General features: G+C 46.8%; 5 protein-coding genes across 5 annotated transcripts; 2 read left to right on the top strand and 3 right to left on the bottom strand.

Moving 5' to 3' along the window:
* Positions 1-23: 23 nt before the first annotated feature.
* Positions 24-2,961, top strand: LY89DRAFT_647571 (uncharacterized protein; the record flags this gene model as incomplete). Its single annotated transcript, XM_018211963.1, has 3 exons — positions 24-606; positions 655-1,958; positions 2,049-2,961. Exons 1-3 carry the CDS (start codon positions 250-252, stop codon positions 2,959-2,961), a joined length of 2,574 nt encoding a protein of 857 aa, XP_018070039.1. The 5' UTR covers positions 24-249.
* Positions 2,962-3,063: 102 nt separating this feature from the next.
* Positions 3,064-4,163, bottom strand: LY89DRAFT_647575 (short chain dehydrogenase/reductase-like protein family; the record flags this gene model as incomplete). The annotated part of the gene is made up of 4 exons (XM_018211964.1): positions 3,064-3,555; positions 3,607-3,832; positions 3,904-4,020; positions 4,069-4,163. The coding sequence occupies 4 exons, from the start codon at positions 4,161-4,163 to the stop codon at positions 3,115-3,117; spliced, it is 879 nt and encodes a 292-aa protein (XP_018070040.1). The 3' UTR covers positions 3,064-3,114.
* Positions 4,164-4,628: 465 nt separating this feature from the next.
* Positions 4,629-6,815, bottom strand: LY89DRAFT_734840 (uncharacterized protein; the record flags this gene model as incomplete). The annotated part of the gene is made up of 1 exon (XM_018219944.1): positions 4,629-6,815. One exon carries the CDS (start codon positions 6,813-6,815, stop codon positions 4,629-4,631), a length of 2,187 nt encoding a protein of 728 aa, XP_018070041.1.
* A 1,110-nt stretch (positions 6,816-7,925) lies between these two features.
* LY89DRAFT_734841 (uncharacterized protein) lies at positions 7,926-11,409 on the top strand (the record flags this gene model as incomplete). Its single annotated transcript, XM_018219945.1, has 13 exons — positions 7,926-7,977; positions 8,037-8,374; positions 8,462-8,572; positions 8,667-8,723; positions 8,884-8,912; positions 8,980-9,330; positions 9,383-9,431; positions 9,479-9,604; positions 9,659-9,855; positions 9,951-10,136; positions 10,278-10,708; positions 10,846-11,128; positions 11,190-11,409. 13 exons carry the CDS (start codon positions 7,926-7,928, stop codon positions 11,407-11,409), a joined length of 2,430 nt encoding a protein of 809 aa, XP_018070042.1.
* Positions 11,410-12,960: 1,551 nt separating this feature from the next.
* On the bottom strand, positions 12,961-14,483 carry LY89DRAFT_734842 (translation initiation factor-like protein eIF-2B subunit beta; the record flags this gene model as incomplete). The annotated part of the gene is made up of 3 exons (XM_018219946.1): positions 12,961-13,054; positions 13,104-14,336; positions 14,386-14,483. 3 exons carry the CDS (start codon positions 14,481-14,483, stop codon positions 12,961-12,963), a joined length of 1,425 nt encoding a protein of 474 aa, XP_018070043.1.
* Positions 14,484-14,764: the final 281 nt, after the last annotated feature.

Below are 14,764 nucleotides of genomic sequence, written 5' to 3' on the forward strand. Positions count from 1 at the left end.
TACCTCCGTACCCCTGTCGACAACAACGGCAGCTCACCTGCATCCCTGACATCACCGTAAATCAGGACGGCACGACCATGGCCATAACCTTGACTCGAGCGACGGAGGTTTGCCCCGGCCCCGATGCTCGAGAATAGCGCTCATCAAATGCGCCTTTACGTGTTGATCGTCTGCGCCTCTACTCGGTACAGCTCATAAACATAAGTATCTCTCAAAGAATAACACATCCTTCTCACGATCGAAGATGCCATGTCTTCTACAGTCGATCAGTCCCGGACGGTTATTCCTGCACAGCTAGGATTTCTGGCGATCTATAATCCAAGCCTGGGCACCTCGGATGAGACAATAGAAAACCAGATTGTTTATTACTCCTCTTCTTCCGAAAATGCTAGAAAGAGCAGGCAAACAACAAATCCGAAGCAAAAGGCCGCCGACGATGCAGCCAAAAGAGAGCAGCAGAATGAACAATTGCGGCAGATTGGCCTTGCCCAAGGCATGGTAGAATTTGGCAGAAGTTTTTCTGACGGAATGGCGGTGGACACAGTCGAGACTGAGAAATCTCGTATCATACTCCATGAGCTGGAATCAGGGTGGTGGATCTTGGCTGTCAGTGATATCTATCCATAATTGAAGCTTCGCTGATGACCTCTACAGTCCATCAGCCTGACTGTCCTACCAGTCATTGCCAAACCGGCCTCCATCGTCAAGGGCAAGAGTTCAGAGCCACAAGAGGCTGTTGAATATTCCTCTCGCGAGGTCAAACCTGCTGTACTACTACTTGGAGACCTTCTTCGAGCACATGCGACCTTTCTTCTACACCACGCTTCTTCGATGAGCGCTCTCTTCGTGCGAACGAGACGGTCAAAATTTGTGGGCTTACTTGGTCGATACTGGGATACATTTCTATCTACGTGGAATGTCCTCATGCATGGCAATCCAGCAAACAGTCTATATGGAGGGATCAAGATTGCCGCTTGTGGCGAGCTCGGTATGGGCGTGGGCGAAGAAGAGCGAGGTAGCGGGGAACGTGAAGTTTTGGAAGGATTCGTTGGCCGTATCGACGGACTGGTAGATGTGGTAGTCTCCAAATTTGGAGATGTGCATTCTGGTCAAGAAACACCGAAAGCAGAGCAACAACAAAACCTCCGAACAGAACCCACGTCTCCGTGGCTTGGATCTGGCAGTGAGCCTGCTGCGGAGGACGGTGCTATCTTTCTAGGTACTGGAGCATTGTCAAAAAAATCCCTTCGCTATGTTACTCATTGGATCGAGGATCTCTACAGATGGGGACCGTATGCCTACGGCGTTACAGAAAATCCTACTTCCATTCGCCATAGCAAAAAGTCGAAGAAGCATCAAAATCGTGGAGAGAGCCTTGCTCTCTCCCCCGACACCATCAAAAAGTCGCGCCAGGTCTATGGTTTGACCGATCGTACCGATTCTGAACAGCCAAGCCCTGACCAGGATGACTCGATGGCAACAATAGCTCCACAGCCTATGGCAGACAGTGATGCTTCAGCGGGTAGTCCGAAGCCTAAGAAGCACAGACCCACTTTTCGTCGTGGGCCTGGCAGCTTTGCAAGTAGCGGTAGTGAGACTGGGAAGACGAACAAACTTGTGCAGTATCTAAAATTTGGGTATGGCACACACTGGACACTTGGCGGGTCATCTTTACGAGAAGATGAGGTTACAGGAGCCCCAGGAGGGAACCCCGAGACGAAGTTAGATGCTCAAGATCCTTTGCCTAAAGGTTTAGACGCTGCAAGACTTCAAGTAGATGGCACGGATGAAGGTACCATGTTCCAAGTGGATGACTCCAAAGGACATTATCTAGTCGGGCTCATGGGAGATATCGAAAATGAGAATGGGGATTCTGATGACCAAAATGGCGAAGGCTTGAATGACACCAACATCGAGGACCTCAACGCCAGAGTAGTCTTGCGCACATTAACGCTTGAGTTGGAGAGAGAAGAGGATGCCCGAGCCGAAGCCGACATCAGCATTGATCTTGGCCGTAGCGAAAAGGACCATACATCTTTGCATGCTAGTTCTGATCATACTGGCACAACAAGCTCATCATACGACAGTCAGGATCGAAACAAGACAAAGAAACTTCGTGTGGTCGTCTATGTTAACAGGCCATTCATCTTTGTCTTTCTGTTCGAGTTGAGAACTGATGCTCTGGCTTGGAATAACCTTTACCGTGCCATGCACTATCAACTTGCACCCCTCATCAAACCATTGCTGTCATCTACCACATTTCGAGCTTCTAAGCCAGATATCACTAATACTGAGGATTCCACAACGCCTATATATGACCTCGTTTGGGACCCGAAGTTGCTGACGATCCGCTCGACCATCCCAAATATACCCGATCCATATCATGCTCAGACAGACCCTTCAGTCTCCTTAACATGGTCCCGCATCGAAGCGTTGAACACTCATATGCAAATCGTTAATACTTATATCACAAGCACTATGGACAGATCCGAGCTGGAACGCACTTGCAAGACCAGTCGTGGCTGGTGGGTAGTTTGGACTAGAATTCCCGAGCCAGACTCGACGCCAACGGTCTCTCTCGCTTCAGGACAAGTGAAGGTTCCTGGGCTGATACATGAAGACAGCGGAGAGACTGGACCTTCAAATAACTTAGAGTTACCGCTTCACCAAAAGTCTCGCGGAGGGAGCACGAACGCTTCTACAAAGGTGTCCAGTATGTTCTCTGGACCAGCTCATCCATTCTTAGAAGCCCTTGCCAATACTGGGCGTCAGAGTCCGAGGGATAAGGAAATATTCTTGATCAGGAGAGCCAGTGACCATGCTGCTTCCAAGTCGAGAATGCTAAGCGGCTCTTCGTTCTCAGGATCAGAGGGTGGTTGGACAACTGGGCCTAGTAAATTGGCTCAAGGTATTGGTGTGGATACTAAGAGGTACATCGAGAGCCTTTTGAACCTCAGCTGATAGAAAGAGTTCCTGTCAATAGACCATGAATAACATGGACATTCTATACTGATGCAAGTCTAGCGCTACGTCTCTGTCTACATCGCCGCATGTCCATTTTCCCTTTAAGAAGCCATTTCTTATAGCCATACATTCTCAAAACAATCCGCTATTTCATCTCCCTGGAACCTCGAGCAGAACACCTCCGTCAATCGCAATAATCTCCCCATTGACATACTTATTCTTCATCAAGAACAATACTCCCATTGCCATCTCCTCATCACTTCCAGCTCGATTCATAGGCACATGACCCTTCTCCTCAATCTTGCTCTGCGGCATCTCACTCTTCTGCTTCTCATCACTCTCTTTCGTCGTCATTTCGCTAGGAAAGTATCCCGGTGCAATGCTGTTGACTCGAATGCCGGCTTTTTTGAACTCATAAGACATGAGTTTGGAAAGATGGACGGTCGCTCCTTTGGCTGCATTGTAGCCGAAGTGTCCTTGTGCGTGGCGCATTATGCCGGACATGGAGGATATTACTATGACGGAGGAAGATAGAGCGCCGTTGATGGAGTGGGCAGCTTGGAGAAGAGGGAGGAAGGAGACTGTTGTGAACTAGAATCAAGTCAGAGTCTTGCTAAATCTGGATGTGGAGGAAAGACATACGTATACAGCCGATACATTCGTATTGAATGTATCGCTCCACTCCTCAAAACTCTCACTGTTGATTAACCTTTCTTTCAACTCTTCTGCGTCGGCACTTTCTGGCTCAGCTTTGGGGCCTGAGATTCCGGCGTTGCAGATCAGAAGATCGATATGCTTCTCCTTCTTGCTGATTTGGGAAACGAGGTTTTCGAGGTCGGACTTCTTGGTTACATCGCAGGGTCCTACTCTTCTTGGTGTTAGCTTGGAATCGATACTTTGATGATTGGGTACAATTAGGATGGACTGGACTGTACTTACGGGATGATCTCTCCACCTTGGGATGGTGAGTGGGATTTTGCTGCATTCTCCAGAGCTTCCATTCGACGACCTGTGATGTAGACTTTTGCTCCGTTTGCTGCGAGAGCTTGGGTTGCCCTAAAAAGCATAAGCCACGTATAAAATTGTTATAATGGAAAGTCCTACATCAGACCAATCCCGGTGCCGCCTCCAGTAACAACGCAAACATGACCCTTGGCAGAGAAGAGCTTCTCTGCTCTGAGACTTTCTGTGGAGACCATGTTGACTATGTAATTCGGATTGGGGAAAAAGTTTGGTTTTGAAGAGTGAGTTTGGAAGAAACGATAATATAATATTGGAGACTGATTTTGGTTTTGAAGATGGCATTCTCAAAAGTCGATGTCACAATTCTTTCTTACCCCTCTTACATCATAATCTGGGGTAACGCCGCTTAGTGCCAGGAACGGAATCGAGCCGAGCCTACCCTAGTAAACCTTGAGACTCACTCGAACACTCGTATTTTGTTATGAACAGGGGCTTATTCGTACTAATGCCGTAAATGTCCTAGGATCTGAAGGTTGATTATATATTGTAAAAGTACATGTTCATAGGGTAGGGAGGTGAGTACAATATTTCGTAAGACATTATTCATTGAGTAGAGTCTACAGACTACCATTACTGCTTACCAGATATACCATCCAAATAAACTATCGCTGTACTGCTTAAATTCACGGTCTTACAGATCTTCAATTGAAAGCCCCAGGCACAATCCCAGTCTGTTGTCCTTGTCCATCCTCTTCTTCCAATTCTCTTGCTAATTCTCGATCGACCGCCTCGGCTTCAGCTCTCAACCTGTCCGCCTCCCTCCTACACTTCTCTGCTTCTTCTTCCAATTCCGTGGCCTCTTCACACATCCTCAGCTTATCTTTCTCGGTGATGTTCCGTCCAGTAGCTTCTTTCCTCAGCATGAAAGCTCTTGTCTCTTTCCTTTCAGTCATTGCAATCATTTGCGAAAGCTGAGAATGGATCTGTTCTGCACTCCTTGACACCGGATCCGAGAAATTCATGTCTCGTGCTCCAGAAGCATTTCCAGGCACATAATCATTGTATTGAGCCAACGGCCAGTTGCCGTGCATGGCTGCCATTCCTGGAGGGCCATGAGGGAATAAACCTCCCCTAGGACCACCGAATGGACCTCCTCTTCCACCAAACGGCCCGCCCCTACCGAAAGGTGAGCCTGGAAATGCGGGCATGGGTGGTGGTGAGTGCATATGCTCCGGGAATCGAAGATCTGGCGATCCTGGACCCATGGGCATTGGACCCATCCTCCCACGTCCCCAACCACCTCTGCCCCCACATCTAGAGTCCTGATTCCCTTCTCTGCGACCCTCTTTCCTCATGCTTTTCCGTTCTTTCTTGAGAGATCGTTTTTCGGCCCTGCGAATACGTCTTGCCTCTTTACGGTGCTTCTTTTGTGTCTTCTTAGCTGCCTTGAATCGCCTCATGAGGTCCTTGACTTCGACACGGAGCTCTTTCACGTCTTGGTCAAATTGGCGGGGATTGTCTCTCTTGGCATTCTTGAGGTCTTTCTTCAGGTGTTGGACAGCTTCTCTTGTGATTGGTTGTTCGGGATGATTGAGCCAGTCCAGTAGAGATTGCTTAGCAACTGGGAGTTGCTGGTCTTTAAGGTCTTCGTAATCTGGTAAAGATCCAAGCGAAGACTCTGAGCCTGATGAACTCGAACTAGAAGAGCTTGATGAACTGGAGACAGATGCAGAGCGATTGCGTCCCTTGCCGCGTCGTCCGTGAGAGTGAGATCGTCCTCGATGTCCATGTCCATGATTTCGGTCTCTTAGATGTTCGCGCATGTCTCTCTTGAATTCGCGTTTATTGAAAGATCGCCCTCCCAAGCTCACTCCATGATTTCCGGCATTGAACCCTCGAATGCCTCCAAGGCGGAAACCATTCGAGTCAGCGACTAACAAGTTCCCGATTCTGAAGCCTTCAGAATCAGCTCTCAGGCCGTTCTTCCCAATGCGAAAGCCGTCATTGTCTGCAACAATAGGACCCATTCTGAAACCTTGAGTTCCAGGCTTCAAGTTTCCTGCTTGAAGGAAGTTGCCAAAGAAGCTGCCTTTGCGACCACCCATTCTGCTAGAAGAAGGCTCGCCTTCGTTCTCGTTCTCATTCTCCCACGGAATCCAGGATCCTGGCATGTGAGATCTCTCTTCCTCACCAGCAGCTATCTCAGCATCTACATCGATAGTGGAGATCTGCACTCCGCGTGGTTTGAAAAAACCATCATTCCACTCTGTGACTGTAGCTTCCACCCTGTTCATCATGCGAGGTGTATGTGGCGATCGTAAAGGATCAAGCTGTGCATCCACTTGGCTGATATCAGACCTCGACCTATTGTCACGTCCCAACGACAGATGGGACATTCGTTCATCCATCTCAGCCTTGAGCTTTCGATCTGCGACGTCATTGTTGACGCTGCTTGCATGATCTGGAAGGAGATGGTTGACAAAAGTCTTCCAATCCTGCTCGCTGATATCCTTTGCTAACAAGGCTTCTGGGTATATGAGATCTTTAGGGTCCGTATCGTGAGAGACTGCGATTCTGTAGACTTCTACCGGGCCGGAGTAGGGGTTATGGGCAGGCCGAGAGTCGAAATATGCGGTGGCAGATGAGGAGGATACATGGTCCAGGTCTTCTCCCTGCACTTGATTCTGATGAATAGAGCTTGTGGGAGAGTATGGTGGTGTATAGATGGTTTCATCTACGGATGATGCTGTAGATGGAGGCGGTCGACCAGCTACTGAAGCTGCGTCCGTGTGGGAGGTTGCAGGAGTGAGGATGGGATGTGGTGGTGTTCCTGCATTTGAGTAGATGTCCGTTTCACTGTATGGTGGAGGAGGAGCTTGTTCGTCCATCTCGACGAAGATGGTTTCAATCAGGGTTGCTTACAACAATAGCAAGAATAGTAAATGAGCGTGCAATAGATAGCTCTTCAAGTACAAGTAGCAAACTTACGATGATCTGACATCTCAAGACTCTTTCTCATGTGGGAGCGACTCGGAGTAATATCCAGCACACGGCCGTAGAATGGAACAGAACGAGGCTCAGCTAACTGTGCCTCTCTGCCCCTCCATTCGCTAGTCAGCAGTTTTGATACGCGTCCCCACAGATGATTTGGACGCCTTGCAAGGCCAATCTTCCAATAATCACTCCCCAGTCATAGGGCGCAAAGCTTGTGGCTAGGGTATTTATGCACGATGCAGACGGGAATGACGTGGGCCCGAAGGCAGCAATAGCAATGTTCCAACGGATAACAATCACTCCTGTCTGTTGCTTCAATCATTTGGTCTTCTTATGGACACCGATAATCTTACAGAAGTACAGTATGAGGCTGTGTCATCTTGATATGTGGCCTGATCGTTGATAACACACAAAGCCTTGCCAGCGTTCCAGTTGGCGCAGAACTTTGTCGAGGTGCGACAAGAATGTCAATGTCAAGATTTGTCTGTCGCTCTATGATGTCTGTTTGAATCTCCTTTCGTTGTATCAAGGTGAGTGAAGCATCTGTCTAAGGCCTACATGGGAGCAACTCTCTCGTTGTCCAACTCCATCTTTCTCGGCAAAAGTAGGAACAAGAATTATCAAATTCTCACAATATTCGAGACCCCGAAATGTTATCAAGTATCATAAAGCTGGGATAGAGAACTATCCCAAAGTAAAGTCACTCGCACATTAGAGATCTTTCTGCAGATGTTGTAAGTAAGGATCCATGAGATACATCTGAAGTGGACTTCCTCACGAGGCGGGGAATTTTGCATTCTTATCTACCATGGCGGAAATGAGTGAACTCCCCAACATTCCTCGTTCTCATTTTATCAATTCCTTTGTTCCATTTCTCACTAGAAAGTTAAGCCCGAATTGTTCTGGAATTTTTTTCCGCGCAATTTATTGTCGTCTCGTCACTGCTGCTCAGAATTTGATCATTTAGCATTCAGTTAGTTTTCAGGAACACTTCGAACTGCGCAATGGCTCCTATCTATGGATTCTCCGACAAGACTCACCAGTTGCTTCCGAATGGTATCTATTCTGCCAGATTTCTCTCGAGTGATAACACTCATTACTAACATGTTCAATAGCGCAGCGTGTTTCCAAAGTCCAACGCTTCTCCAAACTTGCACAAAAATACTCCCACCCAAGCAATAGTGATTGTCCGCGAACCGTGCTTTCTCACTCACCTATAGCTGGGACCTTCAAGTCTGGTCTAACCCCTTTACCCTTGTCAGCTACAGGATGGACACAGGACCAACGTCTGATACACAATTACCAGAAGCGACGGTTAGTTGGCTTCAGCTCCAGCGATATGGAAAAGTTGGGCGCGCTTGCGGCAATACCAAACGAAAGATTTGGCGATGATAGCTCGCTGGAAGCTGTTACGGCGGTAATGAGAGTAGACGACGGTGCTATGAGCTGGTTGGTACGTGAATTCTACCTTATTGATTTTTAAAGCCTCAAATGCTCGCTTTCTCAGAAATCTAAGGAGTCCGCATTGACTTGTTCGCAGGATAATCCAATCCATCCGATGTATGATAGAGAGAGATGGGTAAAGTTGTCCGAAATGCCGCTGCATTCTGCGCCTATACCTGTCAGAGGCGATGCTGAAGGGTACTGGTTGGTAAGTTCATTCAGTTTGTCAATCTGGGATCGATAATACGTTAGTTTTGCGTCGGCTAGTAAGATAACATCGGTCCTAACCACTTCTACTGTAGGCCGAGAATCCACATGTTTGGGATATTCTGGTACCTTGCTTACGACTCGCAAGTCAGGTATGCTTTCTTTTTTTTGCGTATGCGCTTGATCATTGTCTCTACACAGTCCTCGGCCTGCACAATTTCCAAGACTACCCACATGAAATTTAGCTCTAGCCTTGCGGTGGTATAGTGTCAACAAATGTTTTACTAATGGGATCAATCCTTGGGATAATAGATGCTACAGCATGCACACATGGTGGGTTGGTAAGTGATTCGATCCTTGAACATCTAAGAAATGAAGTTTTAGTACGAAGAAGCTAACCTTAAACAGGTGGGATGGCCTTTTAAACTTGAACTTGAAGCGCATAACGACCCTCGGAAGAATTCCTGTTGATAGGCGCAACTTGCCGCTTTATACCTTCCATCCGAGGCCTGGCTTCACACCTCTTGATCCTGCCAATAGAAAGGAGTTTCACGAAAAACTCGCCAAAATAGTGCCCAAAATCAAGATTCGTCTCATCTCTGGATACGCTGCCAATGAACCGGGAGTTGTCGACGAAGAAGTATGCCTGTATGGAATATGCGGTAACAACCTACTTCCGAACACAGGCACCATATTCATAAATGTATCTTCCGAACTTTTGCAGGTACTTTCAACAGGTCACCTAAATTCAGATGAGAAGTAAAACCCCCCTATTGTTGCTATGACACTATACTGAGCCTCCGCTGAATAGGAGGCTAGCACGATTCGAATTTGCAAATACACTTATGCATGAAACTGCCGTAGGCTACTCCATTTGAGCGGGAAGAAGAAGTTGCTGATGACCTAGCATGCGGTGTGGTACGCCCTGAGAGACGACTTTCAGAAGACGAAAAAGTCCAAAAAGCCAACGCACGGAGAGCCGTACTTCGAGACAGAACCTCTGCAAGAGCTTGGCTTTTCGCTGGAGAATAATGTACGTTTAGACCTACGGGTTGAAAGACACTTTTAAGAAAATAACTTGCTTTAGATGTGGGGTGGCGATCCCAAATCACTTTCATCATTCGGTGTCAATGCAGCTGGCGGTCCCGGTCTGCCTTCACTAGGTATATGCAAATCCAGTTGGTTCCGCGAATGCAACTCCGGTTATGACAACAATGACAATATTCCACTTGACCCTCCTGCTCCCGTACCTGGCCAGCCTGATCTATATTACATATCAGATTAGTAAGGAAACCGGCTTCGTATGACCGTATTGCCACTTGCCGCTTGTAGTCTTATCGCTTCTTGATGTCAATATATGCTAATGACTATGTTATTAGCTACCCCATTCCTACAACCTGGTTCATCGATTTACAGAAGAAAGATAAATGGGAATATATCGTTCGAAAAGTTGGCATTTCAGCCACACAAATGGGCCCTACTACTTATGGCATGAGAAATAAGACGAAGATTAAAGACCCGCGAAATCTACTGCAGATTTCAACGCCCTTGACACAGCTCCAAGGGTAAGTGTTCATTTCTTGGGCTTGGTTCTTGATCCGGTTGTCGTACTCACCAGCTTGATTTTGCCTTCTCTGCTCTTCCTTCCTTCCTTCCTTCCTTCCTTCCTTCTTTGTTGGAGAATAAAATTACTAATTCATCCTAAGCCTATATGTTCTTGGCATGCAACGTGCAGATATGACTAGCCTGGAAATCGCTGCTTTGGAACAGGAAGTTTCCAGAGTAGAGAAAGCGATCAAAATTTTGAATACAGCCAGCATCACGTTCTTAGCAATGTATCCAGATAACGTTCCTGTACGCGCAACAACCGCACCAGCCATAGACAGAAGCCTGACAAGGGAGAGATACCCTTGCGTCAGTAAACGCTATGAGGAGATCAGACAGTACTGCCTTAATAACCGCAAGCCGTTGCAACTGGCTTTTGATAGTATGGACTTCGACATCCCGGAGCCGACAATGTACAGATACATTTTGAACCAAGGCGGCATCACAATCAGTCCGACTGAGTTCAGAGACTTTCTCCATTGTTGTCAAAGCAAAAGGCGATTATTCGAATACCAACCTTTTCCAGGGCCTGGTAAGTCCGGCTTTCTCGTTATTGTGTCGGTTTTCGTAGAGCATTTTATCCCCTTCCCGTTCTTCTGTTGATTTCTTTCCACCTTTCAGCTTTGACGAATATTCTCAAGAACCATGTTGACGATTTTGATACCACAGGGATGATTACCAAAGTTCCCAATGGCTGGCCAATAGAGACACCTTATACAATTCCTAGTCAACGATTAGCAATAGACGGACAATACTTTGATGATGTTCTAGAGACATTCGAAAAAGAAGGATTTCGAACGTCATTGTATAGGATCTTCGGGGAATTTCGCGATGTGGACATCGAGTGGCTACGAAAGTTTTTGGGATTTTGGTTTCCGGGTAGGATACTGGACAGCGCCGGATTTAGGGACATAATCAATGACTTAGCGATAGACAACACGGACATATTAACGTCAGTACTTAGTAGAGCCCTATACCTATCCAAGAAATATGCTGACGCGTGTTCTTCGCAGACTTGGTCCCACAGGTATTGCAAGATTTAGATACCCGATTGCCGCGGCGGATCGAAAGGCAAATATCACGCCGTACACACAGGATAGACGAAAGAGGAACCCGCCAAGTAATACTCCTAGTCCTACCACAACTCCCGTGGGTAGTCCTAGCACTACCCCTCTCGGTAGCCCTACCACTACTCTAACTGGTACTCCTATCGTTTCCGCTCCTAAACCCTAGAGTTTGTCAGTATACGTATTTGGTTGGATTTCTTCTCATGGGCAATACTTCTTCAGAGAGCAAATATTTTTGGATAGTTTCTGTTTTTGTCTATCTAGAAAGCTGCTCAGCTAAATCAAGCAATACTCTTCCGGAAATCTGGCTAAGAGTCCACCCAAGTGATTAGTGATTTCTTTTGAATTTGCTGCATCAAGGTATTTCGAAATGATGGTGTGTCTATCGATGCTCGTACGTGATGCTTCAGAGCCATCTCTTTAAGCCACAGAAGCCACTCCTGAAAGGCAAGTCCAATCTTGTAGACACAAAGACGATTGATTCATTTATGCAAACGCATGATCCAAGATTGAATAAGCAAAAGAGCTATCCCTTAAGTTTTGGACAAAAAAGGTTCTATACTTTCACAGTATCGATTATCGATTGCTGTTAATACATCAAAGCCATCTCATCTCACCACCCATGCGCTGTTGTTGTCAACAATCACCCACCTACCATCCACCCGCTGTTGTTGTCCACGCTTGTTGACCATTCACTGCCATCAGTCTCCCCATTGCGGACCTCCGCCCATCCTGTAACTTAGCATTCGTCTTCGATGCTCCAACTCCCATGTTCATACCCATAAACACAACAGGCCTGTGAGTGTGCAATGAAAACTATCTATCGATAGGAAAAAGGAAAAAGAAGAAGGCCGAGCCGAGTTTTTTTTTAGATCTCTAGACGACGACGACGCTAATGAGTCGCTCTATGCCTCAGACGGTCATGTTTTTTTTTCATTAGGTGAATTTGCTTTATGTCAAGAAGGCACGGCTAAGAGGCCATTTTCTGTCTTGGACGACTGTGTCTTTTCAGAGGTGAATTTCATCTATTGTAAACGCAAGGCTAGTGAATTATTCTGAACTTGGGACGATTGCTGCGTGCCAGTAGACTGGATTCTCATAGGATGGTGGAAGCCTCCCACGCAGGTTTCAAAGAATACATATGAACAGAGGAACTGGGGTTGGGACGCTCAAATGCCAAATAAACGCTAGCAAAGGATTAGAGGTATCTAAGCTGTGAAAGATATTCATGGAACAATGATCTCTTAATCAAGCTCAGTGAGGGAAACAAGGATTGTATGGTTTCAAGTTTTACTCACCTCTAAATTCTCCACTTCATAGTGACTGTAGTTGGCTCAAAAGGGTCTTGTAGTTGCATTTCTTATCTACGCTAGTTTAGTTTCTGTCAATGTAACTCAACGCATGCCATTCTCTGCTTGAATGCAGGACTGACAAATTGTGCAGAAATGCTTGACTAACAATTACACTATACATGGTGCAATGATGAAGTTGGCCAGTACCTCGATTCCTCGGCACAACCTTGCTTTCATCTTGGACCCCTAATGTCACAAGAGCTTCTCCGTCCTAGTGAACAGTTATTCTGGACGGGATATTCTTATCGTGGGTGAACTCGTGAGAAGCACGGTGATTATATGCCGTCTTCCATGATTCTGCCATGAGCAGCGCTCGGGAAAGCAGAATGACGTTTTGCTTCACTGACTGCCGTTCTAGTGTTCTCTCAAAATAGTAGCTCCGGATTATTGAAATTGACGTCTTCCGGCTTGTAATGGTCTGCTACAATCCTGTACAAGTACGAAGGTGCGTGGCTACCTCTGTCAAACTATTAGTATGAACGATTGCGAATCTTGAGGTATAGCTTACAAATTCGTGATGTAGAGGTCGACCAGGTCTGGAGGCACGTAGTCGTATAGAGGATTGTCCACTTCCATCTTCTCCACCAGCGTTCCATCCTCATAGCCAACGATACTTCCAGGATCACCATACTCTATCAGAGATTCAAATTCGAAAGGGTGTTCTGGGCTAAGCTTGTAGACTCCACTGAGAACGATGACCGGCGTGCGGTGAGCTTTCGCAGCTCTCGCAATGATTCTTGCACCTGCAGCAGCTACCAAACCACCATTGGCAATGACGGCATGGGTCGCAAGAATCACCTTGTTGACTCGAGACATAATCGCAAAGATCGAAGCATCTGTCACGAGAATAACAGTAATCCCAGCAGCCTGAAGAGATTTCAAGTACGTCTCTTTATCCTCTTCTTCACTTTCGGGGTCCTTCATCTTGCCCATAACTGCCAAATGTGTTTCTTCGTGGTCATTTGGGTATGACTCTGCGATGATAACTGTGAATTTCCGTTTATCTGCAGCCTTGAGGAGAAACTTATACACCGTGACAGACGAAGAGTGCGTTAGAATGACCTCGTTAGAGTGAATGTGCTCTAAAGCATAGGCCGCAATTTGATCATCAACCTGCTCGAGCTCGTCAAGGATTTCTTCGATGCCGTTAACTACCTCTGCCCTCAAATCTTTCGTTGAATTGATCATCTTCTCAGAGAGAGCGAAAGGATGTGGTGTGGAGTCACCGTGCGGAGAATTTGCTCCTGAAGGTGTAAGATTTGGCGATCCTGTGGCAGAGAGTAGATTGAACATAGACTGCTGCACCGGAACGTTGTTCGCCACGGCATAGGATGTGTGGGATGTCATTAAAGGTGGTCGAGTAGTTGGTCTGTCTTCGGTAAAATGAACACCATCGGTAGAGGCAAATCGGAGTGAACTTGAAGGGGGTCGTTTGGTGGTCGTCGGCGCTGGTATGCTGAATTCAAGTTGTGGAGAGCCTGTGGCAGAACCGGAATCGCTCCCCTCATTTTTCCTGTCCTCATTCCCCTCATCCCTGATCATACCGAGAACTCGCCTGACAATGTTGCCGACAGCCAACTCTCTTGGTTGAGCCTCCACGAGTCTCCGTCCCACATCTTGAATATGTGCTATCAGTTTGCCGAGATCTGTCCACCTATCCCTCGCTACTACTATGCGCAGCAGCTCAGCAGTAGCCATGGCACATGGTCTCGAGTTCTTGATCTGCCTTCGCTTGAGTAGTCTGAAGCTGGTAAGCAAATGCGTGAATGTCAACACCAAGCGCGACCTACGAGATCAGATTTTCGATGGATGTCTCTACAGAGGCAGCCTTGAGTGACTTCTTGAAGACCGTAAGATTTGGCGCATAGCCTTTTTGTGTTGGAGTCATAATTGAGGATCCCAGTGCCGTGAAGACAGTTCAAGGTTCACAATACAACTTTGAAGGTGTTAAATTCGCGTGGAGGGGTAGTCTGCCAGTGAGTTAGCTTGAGGATGGGGATCTTGGGACACATTGTCTAGGAGTTTACTAGAATTAACTATACATACCGATAATTTGAAGTTGTATTGCAGGTACAGCTCAATGTTTCGCGACTGTTACGTTTCGTGTTGTTCATCCTTGTGTTTCCTTTCGCGACTTTTGGAATGACTCTTTTTTAGAAATTCTCCCCA

Source organism: Mollisia scopiformis, assembly GCF_001500285.1.
Source record: "Mollisia scopiformis unplaced genomic scaffold LY89scaffold_14, whole genome shotgun sequence".
NCBI lineage: Eukaryota > Fungi > Ascomycota > Leotiomycetes > Helotiales > Mollisiaceae > Mollisia > Mollisia scopiformis.